Here is a 21529-nt window from a genome sequence, read left to right as displayed (position 1 = left end):
CCTACATTCGTTTTCATTTTGAAGCCTTACAGCCATTGAAATGTAGAAATCCAAACAGAGCAGAAGCATTCTGGCACCAGTTCAAAGGCTGCTGAAGTTAATGAAAACACTGTCGCAGATCTTGAATCAGGCCATAAATGTTCATTGTAATTTCTCTCTGTGCAGTCTGTTCAACATTAATGACAAAAGCTGGTGTCTTTTCCTACCAGGGATGAAAAGAGCAACACGCAGTACAATGCCCCATCTCTAAAAGAAGGTATCATCACATGAGTTCAGCAGAACGTGGAACTGAAACAATCAGTGCTCTCACTTTAAGTTTGCTCTTAATACTTGCTCTTTGTAGAACCAAGACACTGCCTTACTGAAAATCAGGCTGTTGATATGTTCTTAAAGCAATCTGAACTAACTAGGAAAAGTGATTAGGCTATGATCAATTCTTTTGACTCCACAGTAAGAAAGAAACATGAATTTACTGACAAACAAAATTCTTTCAATTTCTCTTTTAATGTTATATTTGTTTTGCACTGTTCTTTAAAAATATTAACAAATTCTGATTGAAGTTCACTACTTACTATACAATAAAATATGAATAAGATTTCACCATGCTCTGCTTTAACTGAAAGTAAAATTGAAATTCTAAACATTTTCTGAAAAAAAAAGTAAATAAAACAGATTAAAATCAACTAGAACATTAATAAAACTAACTGAATCTGTGCCTAGTGGGCATGAAAATGCAGCTATGGGAAGGTTTCAGTGGTATTTGTAGTTTGTTAGATGATGTTCACCTCACGAAAAGTCATACTTTAAAAAGAAACTGAAACAAGAAAGTGAATAAGTGACGTGAATTCAGGTATTACTGACATTATCTTAATGAAAACAGTGTTATCAAATTTGGCTTATATTTTCTTTTCTAAGACAAAGTTTATTTCAATATATATTTATAAAATCTATTTCTTTTCTTTTCTTAGCATAAAATTTTGAAGGAAATGTCTTTCCATACTTGCATAACATCTGTTGCTCAAAGTTTATTTAGTTCTGCAGTTTGCCAGAACACTTAGCCAAAATATATTAAGTTCTCTTAAAAAAAACCCATAAATAAAATGGGATTGAAGAATAAGTACAATAAAATAGAAGCACTAGTTTGGGTAAAAGACAAAGGAGCTCCTGAATATTTACCTGAATATTGCAAATAAGTTACTGAAGTTCTTTGAGCTGGTTTGTAGTCACTAAAGGAGGGATATTAAAATAACATCCCTGTATTAATAAAATAAAACAGCAGACCACTAACTAGAGTTTAAGCAATCTTTCTTTGCAGATTTCAGATTATGGGATACGTTTCCCATTTGCAATTGCAAAAATTCACAAAAAGCAGTGCCACTTACAAAATGCTAATAGCATCAAATGATCAGAGCAAGAATTATAGGGAGATTAAATGAACCCAAATGTTTCCATCCCTTCCAAAAGCAAGTTATTGGAGTGCAAATGAAGAAAGGCAATCTGAACACATAAATCAGTACAATTTTAAAAAACAACAGTTTTGGATAAAAGTCCTGTCTTTGAGGATTGCTTCTGAGAACTGTCACGAATTTCACAGGAAACACAAATTGACTGTTTGGTGGAGGAGTCCTATTTAAAAGGCTGATTGTTCTCCTAAGAAAAAAGTTTCTAATTCAAAGCACAAGCTAAAGTAATAACAATATATCACATTATGATGTTGAGTAGTGGTAATTTCAGTTTTAAGACAGAAAATACAGTCTTTTTAAGAATAAGCAAAGTCTGTCTTAAATCATTAGCAAACATCGTCTAGTTAACGTAACACTAACTGAAATATACAGCCTAACCCACACTGATAGGATTTGTGCAAGATAGCCTCTTGCCTACAAAAACTATTCACTTTGAAGATGATTTTGCCAATAATTAGTTGTAAGTTAATAAAATCTTAGATTTTTTTAAATTAAATTTTAATTCCTTTATGGAGCTTAATAGCACCTGAAGGCAAAGGAGGATTAGAGGATATTTGGAATACTGGGAGACTAATGATCTATCTGACATGGCAATCGGACTCAGCTATGAGTAAGAGTTTAAAATGAAAATTCAGGACATCCATATGAAAAACAGTGAACTTCTTTGTGGCAGCCATCAAATCCCACAGTTGTTAACTCTGGGAAGTAGCAGATAAATGGAAGATAAGATTTCTGAGCTCATATTTTTATGGCACAGTTCAGAAGGAGAGAGGATTCTGACAGTATGGTGCCACAAACAAATGTTAAAAACATGACTAGGTTACTCCAGAAACACATAGAAAGTCTTCAACGAAGTGGAATGGGAATAAAAATTCCCTAACGATGTGAATCCTGGAATCTCCTGTATATACAGATACAAGTCTGCCACGTATTGCTTTTTGAAACAGCTTCCCCAAGACTGGTAAGTGAGTTCAACTGCCTTATCAGACAGTGGTGCAGCTATCAAGAGAAAGTGGTTGGTTGTGTGATGGAAGCAGACCAGCTGTGTGGTGTTATATACCCTATAGATGATGATATAGGGGCTAAAGTTATGAGGGACTGAAGTACCAGAACTGAACTGAGAATAACTGTTGAAAGTTTTAGGCCATTCAAACATTCTTCGATGTTGATGAAGGTCTGAAGTGTTCCATAACTGTGTGTCCATCTTCCTCACTGCAGTGCAAGTCAGGCTAAAGTGGGGCTTCTACCTAATGTTCTAGTGCTATTGATCCCAGCAGGGAAATACACTGACAAAAAGATTTACAGGAGATCTACAGTTAACTGAAAGGTAGATCAGGGCTGTCTTTGTTCATTTAACTGCCATCAAGAAGATACTCTGAAGTTGGCAGCACATTAGGCACACAAATAAGTCCCTACCATAATGCAAAATGAATTGCAGATACACGCACTGACTCAAGACTTGGGAGTTATGTCAACAAAACATTTAGATTTTAATTATCCAACCGCAAACCTTTGCTGCTCTCTGTTGAAGTAAACCTGTGAGATGCCACACACAAGTACTAAGAAAGCCTACAATTAAAAACAGAAGAACTACAGAAAAATGGAAATAAAAATGAAATGTATTCTAGAAGTATGAAGTGATATATTTGAAACTGCACTGTTATCCAGGCAATTATATACCTTAACGTGCAACCATCTAATGCCATAGGAGACTACAGTAGGCCCAGCTATGACTTGTTTTCTAAAAGACTCACAAAGCATTGAAATACATATTCCATGGAAGATCACCAGCAGAGGTAATTTTCAAAACCTTATTTCAGACTGAGAGAGCATTTTGAAGTCCAAAATAATAGCATTCACAAAAAACCACCTTTATTTAATATATCATAATCTGCAGCCCATTTACCTTACACATTAGTTCTCTTTAACTTTAAAAAAAGCCTTAAATCTGAAGACCTCCTTGAGGAAGTAAACTAATTTACGACATTACTAAATCAGCAAAAGAATTTCCATACTCCTGGAATGTGGAAAAAATAAAGATGAAAATTTCAGCTTTTAGAAAGTAAAAAAAGAGAAAGGAATAAAATGATAAATAAAGCAAAGGAGAGATGTATATGAAAACCAAAATGTTATTTTAGAGGTAGACAGTTTGTAGCATATCAATCCCTTTACCTGATGCTGTTACCAGGAGGCTGTCTGAATCACATGGTCTACAGGATGAAGCACTAACAGGGTTTATGGAGGAGCTACAGGCAATGGTGGTGGGAATGACAAAGGAATTTTCTGAACATGCAGGCTGGTTCAGTCCAGGGAAGTGGGAAGGCCAGGCACCCACCTGAGAGGAGGCTATGGCTGGTATGGCACAGCCTGCAGGTGCCACAGATAAATCTATAGCAGGTTTTGGTGGCAGCTGAGGTGAGGACTTAGAAATAATTTCCTCATTTATTACCCTGATTCCTTGTGGTGAACTTGAAAGAGGTGAGGTCACGGTTTTGCTGTCAGTTTTTACACTTGTGTTTGAGGATCGACTGCTATCCATTAAAACTTTAAGCTGTGGGTGTGGTGGAGAAGGAGTTTGCGAAAGCCCTGGTTTTTTAGGAGGAATAGGTGGAGGATTTCCTCTGTCAATTCTTGATACACTGGGAGTCTTTAAACTCATTCTACCAACAGGGGGATAAGTGCCAACTTCCATTGAATGTGATGTCCCTGGCCGCGACGGAGTGCTGCTCTGCGGGCTTGTAAATCTCGAAAGGACTTGGGTAACGGTATTCCGAGCTACCTGTTTGGCAACTAGGTTGTCACGACTAGTAGGGGATACGTCCCTTGAGGGAGGGCTTTGGGTTGTGTTTCCATTTTGGTCTTGATCATTTGCATTTGCTTGAAATCTAAATCTAGCTGCTTGGATTCGCGGATTTAGGCCTGGATGCCCAGTAGTGTTGGCAGATGGCGAATGCAAACTGTGCATAGACGAAGTTAATGAGGAATTCGGAGCTGCGGCAGTCGGCGTTGCAGGGGTGCAAAGGGACGTACTATTTGAAAAAGGGGAAGTGCTACTTGGCAAATCAGGTGATGAGCCTGTACTTGGTCCATTTTCCTCAATTCTGTTTTGATTCTGTGTAAGAACAGGAGTTGTAGGAGGGACAAGTTCACTAGATGAAGATTGCCTATCAATGACAGGCTTCACAAGTGCTGCATTGGTGCACACATTCATTTTTGTATTGCCAGACACTAGTGGGTTCATTGTAGAAGGCTTTACAGATACAGTCAAAGGCAACTTCTTAACATTTTCTGTGCTACTATCCATCACTACAGTATCTGTTTGGCAGGCAACAGTTCTTAAACTTGTCTCTTCTGTTTCAACAGAAACAGAAACAAGACCCCTATCTTTATTTTTGTCTTTATTTTTAAGAGAAAGATTAGCTTTGCTTTCATTCTCCTTTTTTAATTGCTCAATCATTTTGATCATTTTATCTCTCTCTTCTCTGAGGTCACTGGTGTGTGCTTCCTCTCTATGAAGTTTGGCACGCAACTGCTCTCTCTCTGTGTCAAACTCAGACAGCTGCTTTTCCATTTGAGCTTCCATTTGTGTACTCCTTTGTTTCTCAGCTGCAAGAGACTCCTCCAATTCAGTAGCCTTTTTCTTTTCCTCTTCAAACTTTGACATCATTTCTTCCAGTTTCTGGGCTTCCTCTACAATTCGGCCAGACAACTGCTTACACTCTTTCACTAGCATCAATACTACATGCTTATTCTTTCCACGTTCTTCTTCAAGACGAGCAGATAGCTTTTTGTGCTCCAGCTCAAGACTCTGTAACTGAGATCTTTCCATTTCCAACTGTAAGAAAGCATAGAGAAAAATTCTCATTAATAAGATGAAAATTTTCAACATAACCTAGTATTAACCTGACATTGATATTTTAACCTTTGAGAGTATGCCTAAAATGAACCTGTCTTCCCCACGAAAGTGATTTGTGGTATCTAACACAAGTGCCTATAATCTTACACAAGCCAAAGAAAGAGACAGGCATGTCTGAAGAGTAATTCAGAAACTAAAACCATCTACTGTCCTACGTTGGCAACATAGAGAATCCCCAAAGTGATTAAATGCTTGTGATTCCTGAGTGAGGAGCTACCTGTTCTCCAGAAATTAGACATAAGACATCACAGAAAGTCCTCATCTCAGTAAAGCAACCAGACATAAGCAAGAGATAAGCTTTGCAAAAAAGGTGTAGGTTTTAGATCTTCCTCAGACTGAAGGAGATTAGGGTTGAAATGCAAAGTTCATCATGCCCATAATGGCTGTCTTATATCTTGTTTTAACATTTATAAATCAGATATTAATTTCTGAGACCAACTTTTTGGCACAGACACAAATATCTTCCTGTACTTACTAACAGCAGAAAGTCTCACTGACACTAGTGATGTATAAACTATATGTCGTGGCTTAACCTCAGCCAGCAACTAAGTACCATGCAGCCACTTGATCATCCTCCCTGCTCCCAGGTGGGATTGGGGAGAGAACTGGAAAGAAAGGAAAACTCATGGGTTGAGATAAAGACAGTTTACTAGGACAGCAAAGGAAAAGATAATAACAACAACAACAATAATAACAATAATAATATAAAATATATTAATAAAGATAATGATAATTTTAAATACTGTGATAACAGAATATACAAAATGAATGATGCACAGTTTCTCACTGCCTGACAACCTGATGACTGATACAGCTCGTCCCAAGCAGCAATCATGGAACAGAACCAAAAGCAATCCTGGAATGATCCCGAGCAGAGAAAAAGAGAGCTGCCCACTACCCAACTCCCTTATATATGGAGCGTGACGCCTATGGTATGGAATACTTCCTTTGGCCAGTTTGGGTCACCTGTACTGGCTATAATTCTCCCAGCTTCTTGCACCTGCACATTAACAAAACCTGGGAAGCTGGAAAGTGTCCTTGATCTCTCAGCAACAACTGACAACATCAGTGTATTATCAAAGTTCTTCACATACCAGATCCCATAGTAAATCTAAAACACAGCAGCTACTGGAAGAAAATTAGCTCTATTTCAGCTGCAACTAGGACATTATGTTATAAGCTAGAAACAAAAGACTACCTAGTACTTGCAGATAATGGATAAGAATAATTTTTCCTCTCATTCATATAGTCATTGCCTCTGATTCATCTTGCCTGCTGATTATGCTTTTATTCAAAGACTTTGTTCAAGAAAAGCAGTGGAAAAATATATGTTAATGTACTATTTTTTAAAATACCTACTAGGAATAATGCAACCCAAATTGCTTTGTGTTTTCTCAAGCAAATTTTTACACAAGTAAAACAACAACAAAAGAAAAATTGACTTCTTTCTTCCTACTCATCCTTTCATATACTGATGCAGTATGTTCCTACATGGCTTATCTGAATGACTGATAAAAAAAACCCAAAAGAACAAAACCCAAAAAACTGCTGAGCATTCCTTCTGTACTCTTTTTATTGGTTTAGCCTTGTCAGATCTGCTTCAATATAGATCAATATAGAAATAACAATTCAAAACTGTACCACTAAAGTACATTTTCTAAGTGTGCATTTTTTTTTCTGGAAAAATACTTTCAGGTATCTATGAAAAAAAATAAGCAAGTGCTCACAAACATGAACAGTTAATTTTGACTGCAACAGGAAACTGCTTCATGCTTCTACAATATAAGAACATTTCACAGTGCTCAAAAAATAGTCTAAGAAAAGCTGTGGCAAATAGCAGTACATTTATAATCTTACTTGGAATAAATATTTCACTTCAATAGACGATGGAAGAATCATAGATTATAGATTCAGATTATAGTGTCATGGTAAAATGCTACGAATTTCAGAGATTTAGACATACAGTGTAGGGAATATATTTACTGTAAACTGTAATGCGGGAAACAAGTTGGCCTAGGGGACTGGCAATAGCTATGGAACATCTCCTCTCTCAGTCAATGCTTAAAATATTGTCTTGGTTGCTAGAGGAAAACAAACAAACAGACACACAGGCAAAAGAACCCCCAGGCATTCCAATATAATAGCTTTTCAGAAACCTGTTGCTACAGCACACTATTCCCTGTCCTCTCCAATAGGAGATTAAATGTCTTCGCTCTGGAAGCTTTTTCCACATCACTGTAGATGTGTCTACAATTCATTTTTAATTAAACTGCATTTAAACAAAAGGTAATACAAATATAATTTTTACATAACTGTTTTGTTACTCTCCAGTTACACCACAAAGTAGAGTCGAAACTCATGCCATCAAGAGATAAGTACAAGAGGGACAGACTCTGCAGCTGTAACAGAAATCAATCCCACCTACTATAGCTCATCATCCTCAGGATAATTTTTTCCCATATAGCAAGTAGAATTCAAACACAAGAAAATGCTTTAAAAGGAAGGGAAGTGAAATGACATAGAGAGAACAAACAACAAATTTTGCATGAATTTACACTTAGAACGGACATGTGTCTCCGTCTCTCAACATTTCTAATCACGTTACCTGACTGTAAATTTCTCTTCCATTTTCTTCAGAAGAATGGGAAAAAGCATAAGAACATAGATGACAATATTGATATGATATGTTTTACAGTAAAATTTATTCCTGAAATCATACCATTATCATAAAAACAGTGAACTAAGAGGAAGAAATCACTACGGGGAATCATGCCTACATTGTAACATCATCTTGGCTTCAAATACCTCAAAACTTGTTTAGCAATGGAGTGGCTCCACTGGGGTTTTAGAGCTTCATCCTAGGTTAACCAGTGCACTCTTTTCAATGCGTTTCACAAAACCAAGTCCACTCTTTCTTAAAAACAGTGTTAATTGTATTACAAATAAGGTATGGCATTATCAGTCATTGCTAAACAAACAATATCAGCAACAACACCTCTTCAGTTATGTTAATGTTTGCAGTACAGCTGCAAATTAAATTAACAAACTATTAGGATGACACAGTATTTAGGAATGGTTCCATTTGCAGTTCTTCATATGCAGAAAAATTGTTATTTTTTTCTCAAGCATTTCATTGTTTTTTTCAAAGCGTCCAACAGCATTTGGATGCTTCACAAGCATTTCAAAGCAAGTGGAGCATCCAACAGTTTCTTTTTTGTTAAAACAGATATAAAAATAATGAGAACTGTAAACAATTTTTAAAGCTTAGAAATACAATAGTATTATAGTGAAAATGTTTTTGTCAAGAATTTCTATACTTTATTATTCCTCCATTTTGCTTTCACATGAGGGACTGTTTCTACAAATTAACTGTTGTGAAATTATATTACTTTCAAACAATTACAAGTAGATTTTAACATATAACTGCGATGAAATCAGCTTACCATACTATTATAGTATCTTCTTTGTAAGCATTGCATATAAATAAAGGATCCTCAATATATATATGTCCTCTATGTGATTTCAAATTGACAACAGCAGCATTAGTTTCTCATTTTATGTTGTCTCTTATGTCTATCTCTCCCCCCACCCCGCCGTTGTTTTGGCTGCATCACCTTGAATAAGAAAAACCTTGGAATATTTACACTGCATTTCTTTCCTTTAGATGACAGATTTGGAACTAGCTGTAATTATTCATGAGTTTATGAACTAACTACGACCTGATTTTTGTGAAGTGTACTACATGCATACACTAAATCATATCAGTAATGTAAACATCTGGAAATGTGTCCAAGAAGGAGTTGAAGAGGGGTAAAAAAGGATACTGAGAAAAATGATAGTGTCCCACAAAGAACTAACCAGCAAAGGCCCTTCAAAGGTGAGAGACAGAGTGCACGCCTTGTGATAAAAGGTCGAGGGAGCTTGGTCTGCTTAGTCTAGTGAAAAAAAGACTGAGGGATGATAGAACAGCAACACACCACTCCTTTTGAAGGGCACTTACATTGATGGCAGAGTCAAATTGTTCTTGGTAGTGGCAAGTGGGGCCCCATTACAAAAGGTTAACATGAAAAATTGCCCTTTAAGAGGCACAGTCTTGGAAAAAAGTTCTTCACAAGGATAGTAGTGCAGAAAGGCTGCAGTATTGCCATTTCTGGGGGTTTTCAGGACTCAGCTAAACAAATTCACAGATGACCAGATGTACTGCTGGTGATAATCTGCTTTAAGCACAAGGTTAAACTAAATCACTTCAACAGGCCTCTTCCAACCACCGTGTCTGTCTTTCTTTGAGCATGCATCCCAATAACTAACTTCTCCGCAAACACTTGACAAATCAAAAACTGTCATTTTGATTATCTGGTTTTGAGTTCCCAGGAAACTTCAGAATTAATTTTGATAGCACCTCCAGGAAAAGCATTCAAAGAGATGGAAGAGGATGGAGACTTAACACAAAGCAGATGATCTGGGGATTAGGTGTTTGGTATATGGTAAGCCTATGACTGACAGTCATTTGTGCACCTCTTTCATTTTTCTGCATTCTGGCACATTGTTATGCCTTGCTTTTTATGATAAAATAAAAATTTTATTCAAAGAATACTTTTAAGGCCACTATATTCACAGATAATAAGTCCCTAGGAATAAGAGTTCAGCCTAAGCCTGTTTAAAGTCCAGTAAATATCCAGAGAAAATAAACACAGCTGTGTACAGACTTACTAGAGTAAGAGTGAGACAGTGAGGCAATTCCAAACACGAAGACAGAGGCATCACACATTTAGAGAAGGAGAAGCCACTCTTGGAGAGAGGAGGTGCAGTTGGCTCTGTATTTAGGTCACGTTTGTCTAGGCTTAACTTTTTTTTTTCTTTTCTTCTCTTTCTGATAAACTTTTTTTTTTTCAAAGTAAGGTCACCCTACTTTGTCAAACATTTCTAGAAATCCCTCACAATACCTTCGTTACTATCTTCCACAGAGTGATTTGAGACATGGAGAGCAGAGAGAAAAATGTGGAACTAAGGGAAGGTAGAATACTGAATGAATGGTTTGTGAATGAGTAGAGATGGTTGAGAGATATGTTGCCACAAACCCATGAAGTTTAAGAGGGTTTCCTGTCCAAATAGCATTTCTAATTGGCTTTAAAAGAGGAAGATGCAAGTTCTGTAGAGAGCCATGCATGCAGCTGCCCAGCACGATGCAGTTTGTTTTCAAATCCTGTGTGAAGTTTCCTATTTGTTTCAAGGAGTAAAAATGGTAGAATCATAATGACACACTTTCAAAGCAACACAAGTTTTTTCAAGTGTAGTGCTTTAAAGTTTAGTGTGACAGTTACAGGCTTCAGAGTTGTGTGTACTAGAGGTTTAGGTACTTCTCAAGGTAAGAATCAAACTGCAAAATAAATTAAGATCAAACTACTTAAGATTTAAAGAAAAAACTTCATGCATTCTTCTAGGAAACAAAAGACAAGAGCATCCTTTCCTGCACATGCAGACTTGTAGATACAGACTTTGGTAATAAATCTGGGCCAAAAAAAAGGACAAAAATGCAATTTACATGCCAACAGCCTGACCTTGAGATGTACTCTTAATATGTAAGCCTATCTTAATGCATGTATCTGTCCACATGTTAAAAGCCAGAGACAGGTGAAGAATTTATGTAAAAGAAAAGACTTGTGGCCTGCATTGAAATAAGAAACAAATCAAACTGTCCAGGCAGACGTGTCAGAGTCTCTCTCAATGTCGTTCTTCAGTCAGAATAAGTAGATTTGCTTGCTCTTTTCTATGCTGAGGCAATCCCTGCCCCAAAATCTCAACTCATACTTAAAAAGCATATGAAAAAGAAAACACTTAAGAGTCCTCAAAAAGAAGTACTAGGTAAGTACAAGTAACAGTTCACTACATTACACTGTTTTAAGACTTACATATCATACATACAGTCTAGTATTATTCATTTTTTTTAATGTGGTGCCTGTTTTTCTGAAGTCTTAATAGAGCAGGGATGCTTAAACTAAACTAAACAACAGAGCTAAGATAACAATAAAAGGTTTACTGACTTAATTTAAGCATGTATTTTCAGTATACTTCCAGTATTTTTGTATGCATATCATTTCCCAAAGACCAATTATTACCAAAATCAATTTTATGTCAATTGTCTTAGCACTGTCTGGTGTTTTTTAAAAACACCAATATAAAGCCATCACCAAAAAGCTATTACACAGCTGCTAAAGACATTCTATCCATCTTATACCAAGTGAGGATGATTCAATGCTTACCAAGCATTTATTTTCTAATTATTGAAAAATACCTGGTCTAGATTAGTCTACTATATTACCATGCCCCTTCTTCCTCTCAGAAACCCCTCTCCAACATTTCCATATTTCGCTATGCTTTAGGAATGTATGGCTTATATATTAGTGGAATATGTGCAACGAACCAACCATTCACTTTCAAAATTACACTGTTTTATCTTCAACATGAGACTTTTTTTTTGCAATATACTTGTTCCAAAATAATTTTTTCTTTACAGCAAATGTTCTAAATATTCAAAAAAGTATTTTTAGAGTCATAATTTATTTTTACTGATTTATGAAACAGAGCCACCTAATAAATAATTTATTTTATGCTATTTAGGTTAGAACAAAAATAACAGTATCTCCTCTAGACTTCAGTGGTGTTGGTTTAAAAATATATTGTGATGATACTTTCTCAGCTCACACTGAGCTATCCAATTATTTACTGCATCGACTTGTACCAGTTATATTTTGGTTATTCCATAAGTAGAGGCGAATTCACTGAACAAATGAGGTGCGCACACAAAATATCACCAGAAAATCAGCACCTCACTATATATGACAATGAAGTGATAAAATTTTAACACACATAATGATAACCAAGTTAGACAAAGATGCAAATTTAAAAAGTGGCATGAAAGAACAAATGAGAAGAGGGAAAAGGAAAAAATAGTTGGTAGCAGGATACCTTCTTTTGTCTGTTTTCAGCTGCAGCCAACTGAGCCGACATTCTTTCTTGCATTTTCCTGCAGTGAGCCATAACAGCTTCTAAAATGGACAGAGGGTTCATGCATATTGGCTTCTTTTCTTTATCACCAGCACCTGCCTCAAAGTCCCTCTGAAGAGCCAGAAATGGGTCACTTAGATTAAATCTTCCATATCGTTCCTGGATAAAAACCTCTTTGCGCCGGGCCTAATAAAAAAAACAAACAAACAGACAAAGAAATAAAACTAAATGCATTCTTTGGAGTACATCCACACAAAGAAGAGACTTAAACCACAGGGAAAGTTATGTTACTTATTTGTGGTTTTAAAATATTTTCTTTAGGTATTTGTTTACAATCTCTCAAATAAATAGTCAGATACGTTGCACACAGATTTCATTATAGCCTATACACTTCACTACATAAAACAACCTCTTCCCCTCTTCACTTCAATACAGAACCATCAATGTGGAGCAGTTTCAGAAATACCACAAAAATAACATCTTGCAAATTGGCTGACAGACAGAGAGGAAAGGGAAGAAAAGCATTCTAAAATAAAGTTTTCTATTTCTATGTATTAAAATTATGCAAGTAAAACGCTTTGAGTGTTTACTGCAGTACCAAAATAAGTATTTTTCCAATAAAAAAAAACCTGATGGTATGTTTGCATATACTGAGATTTTAATAAGTAACAGCAGACAACCAGAGAGCAAAAATACCACCAAAGCTTTACTGAAATTAAGACACTTCTCTCTGTTCAGGAAGAACTTCATAATCTTATGTTTCTCTATACCACTATTTAAAAATATAATCATATTTCCAGATTACAGTACAACACTTTCTTGTCATAACAAAAATTACTACACCTTAAAGATCAAAGTTAGTTTTGTTTGACAAATTTTTGGTTCTTCAGCCCACCATGAAAACAAGATCAGTTTCAGAGAAGGTATTTTTATACTTTTAATATACAGCACACGGGAAGGCCACAGATAAGTACTGATTTCTAACAGTCTTCATAGAAAATATTGTTCCAAAATCTCAGGCTTAAGACCCATCTAATTTGGGGGTGTGGTGGGGTGGAGTGGAGAAAACCAAACAAAACCCACCACACCAAAAAGCCCCATCACAAAGATACAGTGATTTATAAAATTTTGTTCTGGTTTTGTTCTTGCACACATAACTGAAAGCAGAAGGAAGCAAGCCAAACGATTATAGCACAAATTTTGGAAGAAAATGAAGGCTTGTTACCTTAGAAATTATAACAGTCACCGGAGCAGCTCTTTAAAGAGGTATGTCTCAAAAAAATCAGAAAAAAAAAACCCCACAGTGCAGAAAACCACCACCAGAAAAAAGGAATTCCTCCAAAAATGGATAAAACAATTATCTATGATTTTGTTCAAATTCAGTTTTGAAGAATAACTCAAAAAAAAAAAAAAAAGAGGAAGAATAAGCCAATTCTGAGACACAAAAGAGGAGGAACAGGCCTAATGGTTACCAAATGGGTTAGCAGATCATTTGGAAAGCTTGAAGTTAAAATTGTAACATGAAAAGGTCATAAAAGGTAACACAAATTTCAGGGCATGAGAAACCAAAGAATAACATAAGAACTATGTTAGAAAAACTCTCCAGAGACTAACTACAAATAACATACCTTAGCGAATGCCCAACTTTTTCCTATATACTGTCTCCAAAATGGAAATGTTGTGGGAAATTAGAAGGCAACAGAGAATTTGACTGCAACAGAAATAAGTGTGCCTAGATACTGTGATGCTTGAAACACTTTTAGTCTATTCTTCAATCTGACAGTATAAATTAGAACTTGAAAATATTTATTAAAAAAAATAGGCTTTTGGGGCATAACTTCAGAAAAAGCTTGCAGAGTTCATTCAGATCTAAACTCTCGCTAGGCTTACAAAGTCAGGTAGTGGTTGGCTGAAGAGACAAAAGAAAGCTGCTAAAACCCAGTTGTTTTTTACAAATTACCTTGCAAATAACCCCTAATTAGTTTAATATTTTAATCCCTTAATATTTAACTTAGATTTTAAAATAAAACAAAACAAAATAGCTAGTTCCAAAGGTAATATCACAAAGCCAGATGGGGAGGGACTACAATTGTAGCTCCTGGTTCTGTATACTGAAGCTACAAGATGGTATGCAGTTTAGGAATTCAACCTTCTTGTGAGGGAAACAATCAAAACTAAAAACCTGACCCTAAATGGATTAAAGTGCTAAGCAGCCAAACAAGATGACAAACCCAAGCAGGTTAAGAATTTAAATGGAGGTTGAGGTACAATCCATACATAAATTATCAGCAGTGTAAAAGCACTTAGTTTATATAAAGAAAGTGAACTATCAAAGTAAAGGAAGTAACACTGATGTAGCCGTTCAGCTATAAATAATTAAAAAAAAAAAAGACCACCACAGCCTCCATCCCAACAGCAAAAAGAGATGTCAAGTAGATTAACTGATCTTAGATGCAAAGGCAACCACTGATGCCATTAAGGAAACACAGGTAGACAACCAGTGAAATAATGTGTATTTTCCAGTTTTTTGTGTGATCCACAACTCACTGTCCTCTTGGCACATACTGTATCTATGCAATGCAAACAGGTCATAATCTCAGACAGAGCTGAAACAGCAAAATTAGAAGAACTTCAAGATAGGGGATGCATCAATGATGCTCTCCTGCTAAGAGACTTTGCTCCTCCTTTTTAACAATTTTGGTGCTGCTACTTTGGAATTGGAGTTGTTTAATAATGGCCCTGAAAGTATCACGCAGATCAAGAGAAAAAATTATCCCAGAAGTGGGTTAGAATAGCTCTTCAGGGCCACTGACTTCAGCTAGAAGAAAAAAAAAGCAGTCAACAGTGGTGATCATCTGATTATCAGACACAGAGACAGTTGAGCTTGCGCTATCAGTCTGGACTGCACAGCAATGGTCCAGAGAATGAAGAACAACTACTAAGAAGAAAATTAGCTCCATCTCAGCTGACAGCAGGACAAATACCTTGCCAGGATACTCCCAGGCCCATCACAGAACCATCATCCCATCCCAGCCCTGTCTCTGCCAGCCCAGAGGATCACAGAGACACACCATGGCAAGCAGAGACCCAAACTGAGGACTCCTGAAGAATGAACACCTTGTCTTGGCTCTTCCCAAAGTGTCCCAGGAGAGCCTCAGATCCAATGATCTGAGAAAAGGTGAATAAGAACTGTCAGTTTAGTTATCTGACACAAGGTTTATGGGGCATCCAGTAACTCCATGTATCCACAGGATACTTGGCTAGATGGACCTCAGATATAAAGTGGTTTGGCTGTTATGTCCTTAAACATAGGTCACATAAAAACAAAAGACTGGACCAGAAAAGCAAGAGCAACAGCATTTTGACTATACTGAAGTCTCAACAGATAACATAACATCCATCAACATTTGTCTATATTCTCAATTTTTATTGTTCTCTCTTAGAAACCAGAGTGTTGGTCCTAAGACCCATCTCATAAAAGACACTACAGTGAACTCTGGCTATCTGTGCTCTGTACCCAAGAAGACTTTCTGATCAGGGCTGAATGTTAATATCACTTCATGCTCCCAATTAGCCTCAGACAAATTGGCAGGGGTGAACAGAACTACGTGTAATCTCCATCATCTCCTCCTAGTTGAACACATGTGTCAACAGGCATCAGGCACTGACACAGTCTTTCATTGTAAATGAGACTTAGTACTCTGTTAAACTGAAACCCAGTATTTCTTGGGTATTTCTGGAATTTAGTTGTCATGTCACAGAAAAATAAAAATACTGACTACTTTAAATAAAGATGTTTCGATTAAAATAACACAATAAAAATACATTGCAAAGAAAAGCACTGAACGGTGAATGTCAGAACACTAACTGAGGGTGTCAAGACAATAAAAGAAGTGCACCAAAGCATCACAGGCTTTCACAAGTATGGCATTGTACTGTTTTTACAGCAAGAATGGCAAACCAATAAATGAATATTCAGCACTGAGAATACCTGTAAACATATTTTTAATGCCTCTTTGGCTTTTCAAAAAAATATTCAATTGCTTTTATGTCGTAAGAGGTTAGGAAGCCAAACACAGTCTGACAGGAGAATGAAAAGGTTTGTTAACTTTAACATGAAAATTCTACTTAGATAATCCATTTTCCTGTTACCTTATTGATAACTGGTTTTTAAATTTAAAACTTTTAAAAGTTGGAGAAATAACACACCATAACATAGTTGAGTGGGGTTTTTTAAGTCAGAAGTAAATACAAAATCTTCTTATAAATCATGCTATTTTAATTTCTTCTGAATCATGCTAAACTTCTTCTACATACTTTACAATGTATTCTACTGACAATGCAAATAGCAAGGGATGTCAGAAGGTGATATTATATGACTATCCACAGTAAAATTTAAGCAGATTAATATTAATACTAAATGCTTAATATAGTAAATCAGTTCCTCATCAAAATGTAGTACATAAGCTTAAAAGAGTAAACATAAATAATGCACAGCCACTGAAAGTGAAAGCATCACAGCGCTTCTTGTACATCAATATCTATTTGTCATGGTTTAACCCCAGCTGGCAAATAAACAACACACAACTTCTCACTCGCTCCCCCGGGGTGGGATGAGGGAGAGAATCGAAAAAGTGAGAAAATTCCTGGGTTGAGATAAAAACAATTTAATAGGTAAAGCAAAAGCCGTGTGTGCAAGCAAAGGAAAATGAGGAATTAATTCACTACTTCCCACCAGCAGGCAGGGGTTCAGCCATCTCCAGGAAAGCAGGGCTCCATCATGCATAACAGTTACTTGGGAAGACAAACACGATCACTCCAAACGTGTCCCCGCCTCCCTTTCCTTCTTCTTCACCCAGCTTTATAGCTGAGCGTGATGTCATATGGTATGGAATATCCCTCTGGTCAGTTGGGGTCAGTTGTCCCAGTTGTGTCCCCTCCCAGCTTCTTGTGCACCCCCAGTCTACTCGCTGCTGGGGCGTTGAGGAACAGAAAAGGCCTTGACTCTGTGTAAGTGCAGCTCAGCAATAACTAAAACATCCCTGTGTTATCAACACTGTTTCCAGCACAAATCCAAAGCATAGCCCCATACTAGCTACTATCCCATCCAAAACCAGCACACTATTACAATCCCAACATTAAAATTTATGTCAAATTTGCAAAATGCCAAAAATGTACTTCAAAATGAAAACAAAGTATTTAAAAGAAAATGCAATCTGGGTATTTTGCAATGAACTACAGAACTTCATGGAGCATTGCTAAATCACAGGATATTCATTTGAAGTTTTCCAGAAATTATACCATTAGCATGAATGAGAACTGCTGTCATTTTAACATACATATAACATTATTATTAGAAATCTGGAGTTAGCCCCCCCAAAATAAATGTCCAGGCTACTACAGAAATTATCACACATAGACACTCACTTAAGTATTCTTTTTTAAAACAAAAGAAAGAATAGGAACAGAACTGAGACATCTCCACAGTAACTCTTCCTTTTCTGCTAGACCACTTTTAAGCTGAATTTTAAACTTAAATTTTCAGCTTAAAAGTGGCCTGACTTAGGCAAAGAATACCACCTCCACACTTGCCTGCCAGAAGGAGAGGTATAAAAAGAAAAGGAAACAAAAGGGAGCAACGAGTTTGAACACCATCAGTTTGACAATAAAACACAAGTCTGAATGTATATAAATTACATCTTCCTGCAGAAGGAAGTGGCACACTCACTTATTTCTCTTGCTGGCATGCTTTAGAGTGAAAATCATGTATTTTCAGAGGAACTGAAATGTTTTCAGTGCAACACTGTGTATGTCTAAAGGACATCTGTGGCATCTGGCTCTAAGAGACCACAGATGTAAAAACATGTAATTTGTGGATCCTGGAGCCAGGTGCTTATTCTTTTGGCTTAAGCAACGTGGTGGAGCCTTTGGGCATGCCTAAGAGCATAACTTCCCATATATGAATGAAATACATCGTAAAAATGTAGGCGCCTATTGACTCCACCAGGCCACAGTTCCACAAGGCAAAGTCTTCCACAGCAACAGCAGACTAAATTACTGATGTCCTGCTTGTCCACCCTCCATCAACACGCAGCATTCACTCTCTGATACTAGGAAAGCTCCCTGTGGGGCAACTCTGGTAACAGGGCAAAGGGAAGACACAAACAACAATCTTCTTTTCCTTGAAAATTTTTCTGCAGGATCCATTCCACAATCTTCTTCACAGGGCAGCCGACAAACAGATGTGCCAGCACATGTAAGAGAGAAGGATGTTGCAATGTGGTAACAAATTGTGGAAGAAAGGGAAAAAGAAGATAAATCAGAATACCTGAAGCTAGTATTGTTACCAAAGAGTATCTCTCATGAATCTAATGCTGGATATGTATAATCTTTTGGGTTTTTTTTTTACATGATTCCTCTAGCCCCTAAATAATACTTCTGTCACTTTGCACTTCACTAAAATACATCAGATGGGAGAAATAGAAATACTAGAATCAGAAAATCATCTGTCAGCACTGAATTTCAAGTCAAAAGAGCTAGTAGCAATATCAAGATATCTAGTTTTTATGGTGTCTATTATCTGGGGAATGTAGTCTAATGTCATATGGGTAATTAATTATTTAAAATAGTCCCTGCATAATTCGGTGCCTGTGCTAAAACAGCATTAGCAGTGCCTCATATATTAATTTCAATTGCAGAGCAATATATATATAAAATAATATTTTAAATTATTCATGAATAATTAACTGAATGCATTTTCAAACAGCATATTTTCAAAACCAGACAGAATACGCAGCCACTACAGCAGGTAATCATGACTGCTGCACTGCAAAAGTGGCTATATGAATTTATAAACCATCATCTTTATTTTTCTGTACATAGTCATCTGCAGAGCAACTAGTCTTTTAAGGGAAGGATTGAGATTCAAAGTATTTAAAGGTATAAAAAGATGTCCATGGGAAATGATAATTTTTGCAGCCTATGCTAGTGGTACACAAAATAATGACTTAAGCTAAATCCTCCAACAGGTAACTGCTAATGAAAACTGATAGTAAGCCTACATAAATCAAGCAAAATTTCTAAAAACAAAGAAGAAAACCCTTTAAATGGTTAATTAATGAAATTCACTATTGCAATATGGTAAAAGCTTAAATTTATTTACAACAGCTTTTGAATTCAGTCCAATAACATCACATTTATGCAGAGCTTTTAAATTCTTACACAGGCTCTGAAAGATTAAACAAGAAGACTAAAATAAGAGTGCAACTACTACTTAAAAGGAATTAAAACTCAAAGTTTATTTATGGACAGGCTGTTTTATAGCATTATGTTAGATCAAGGATGGACTAGAAGTTTTTACAAAAAAAAATACAGTAGAACTGAAAAACATCTTCAGAGAGAAGTGACAGATGATCAAAAAGGTACAATACAGCTTCTCTTCAAGGAAGAGCTGAGTAGAAATAGGATTTTTCACTGTGAAACAGAGACAAGCAGGGAGAAACACGCTAGAGGTCTGCACAGTGACTGGACCAGTAGGAATGATCCCATGATCTAATGAGGGAAATTTGAGTTGGACACAAATTCTTCTCAGTGAGAGCAGATAAGCACTGGAACGTGTTGCCTTCTGTCGTTGGGAGATTTTCAAAACTAGATTGGATAAGGCCATCAGCAACCTGATCCATGTTTGACGTTAGTCCTGCTTTAAGCAGAAGACTGGACTGAATGATCTCTCGAGGTGCCTTCCAACCTAAATTACTCTGATTAGTGACTTCTTCTAGGACTGCTGTTTTTTTATCTTGTAGATGCTAGCAATCTTCTCAAGTAACAAATGACAGAAATAACCTCTTAGAGGAAGGAAAATAACTGGTGGAAAAAGTCTTACGTCTTGCTTAGGATCATGAAAATAATTTTTATGACTTAGAAAACAGAACTTTTAGTTTGTGATATTTTCAAAAATAAAAAAATCAGCACTGAACAAATCCTAGGGATTATGTAGCTGTGCAATAAAAAGGGAAGGCTTACTCTCAGGTTTTCTCTCCTAAGTGTGCAGTCAACAATAATCTGGATGATCAGGCTGTAAGATAAACTGATTCTTTTATTACTCTCTCAAGGAGTCTGTCTCCTACCTCATACAGCAAGACACCTCATTCACCCCTACACCAACTTTTTTCACACTGTTCAAATCACCTCTGTGCATCTATCTGCCAGCTCCCTCCTGGAGACTTCCATCTCTCACACTGACCCTTTGCAGGCACTGACCCCATTTAGCTACTGGCAGATGAAGGCTGGCAGCGGGGTGTGCAGGGAGAGGAACACAAGGAGTGGAGGTATCTGGATGATGGGTTGTGGGAAAAGCTGCAAATCCAGTGTAAGAACTGGCCTGCAGTAACTTGTTTCTTGTGTTCCACTTCAAAAGAAGAAGAAAAAAAAATAAACCTATATCCAGTGACCAAACTGGGAATTATGAAGTCTAATTAGATTCCCCCGCCACCCCCACCCCGTTATTGAAACAGGAATGTAAGGGGGCAGGGAGTCCTTCACATAGCATCCATCTTACTGTGGACTTAAAGCTAAAAGTATAAAAAAATAAGGAAAAACAAATATGACCAATTAATATACAAGTCAGAAATACGCTCAATAAGGAAAAATGAAAAATTAATTATATAAGTTATACTGTTAGTTTTCTTTCTCTAATAATCTATATTGATCTTAGTTGCACACAGTTGCTGAAATGAGTTTTCATAATCAGCTTACATAATCAGTAACAGAATATAGAAGCAACAGTATTTTTAAGGTTAATATTGCATTTTTCCCTCAATGTATGTCAGAGTTTCCTCTTCATTTACCTGCCAAGTAAAGAGTTCAGCAAGTCCAAGTCTTCCATGCAGAAACTGATGATAAACATCAAAAATAGGACTGCATGTCCTACACTGCTGTGGAACAATGGAACTGAATTAAAGCTGCCCCACAACCCTTAAACAAAATTTCCTTCCTTTCAAGAGCATTTCTTCCTCCGATTAATTTCCTTTTCCACATATATTAAAATTGTTTCAACAGATGTTGATAAGTTCATACTAATATTTTCTCTTGACATATGTATTAAGAAGTGGTAAAAAGTTTTCTAAAATTAACCAGCAGAGAAAAG

The 21529-nt window shown here is 36.5% G+C and overlaps 1 protein-coding gene across 2 annotated transcripts in view; it reads right to left on the bottom strand.

Annotated features, from left to right (window-relative positions):
- The window catches only part of CTTNBP2 (cortactin binding protein 2), a 92158-nt gene that overhangs the window by 40814 nt on the left and 29815 nt on the right, over positions 1–21529 (bottom strand). For both annotated transcript variants that reach the window (XM_086747472.1, XM_086747463.1), the window contains exons 3-4: positions 12346–12570; positions 3636–5298 (exon numbers count right to left, since the gene is read on the bottom strand). In XM_086747472.1, the coding sequence (XP_086603598.1) occupies positions 3636–5298; positions 12346–12570 (1888 nt within the window). The remainder of the gene's footprint in view (positions 1–3635; positions 5299–12345; positions 12571–21529) is intronic.

The sequence above is a fragment of the Chlamydotis macqueenii genome, chromosome 1, assembly GCF_036417535.1.
Source record: "Chlamydotis macqueenii isolate bChlMac1 chromosome 1, bChlMac1.mat, whole genome shotgun sequence".
In the NCBI taxonomy this organism is placed as follows: Eukaryota; Metazoa; Chordata; class Aves; order Otidiformes; family Otididae; genus Chlamydotis; species Chlamydotis macqueenii.
Note: the sequence above shows the minus strand (reverse complement) of the source record. Positions and strands in the feature narration are given on the sequence as shown.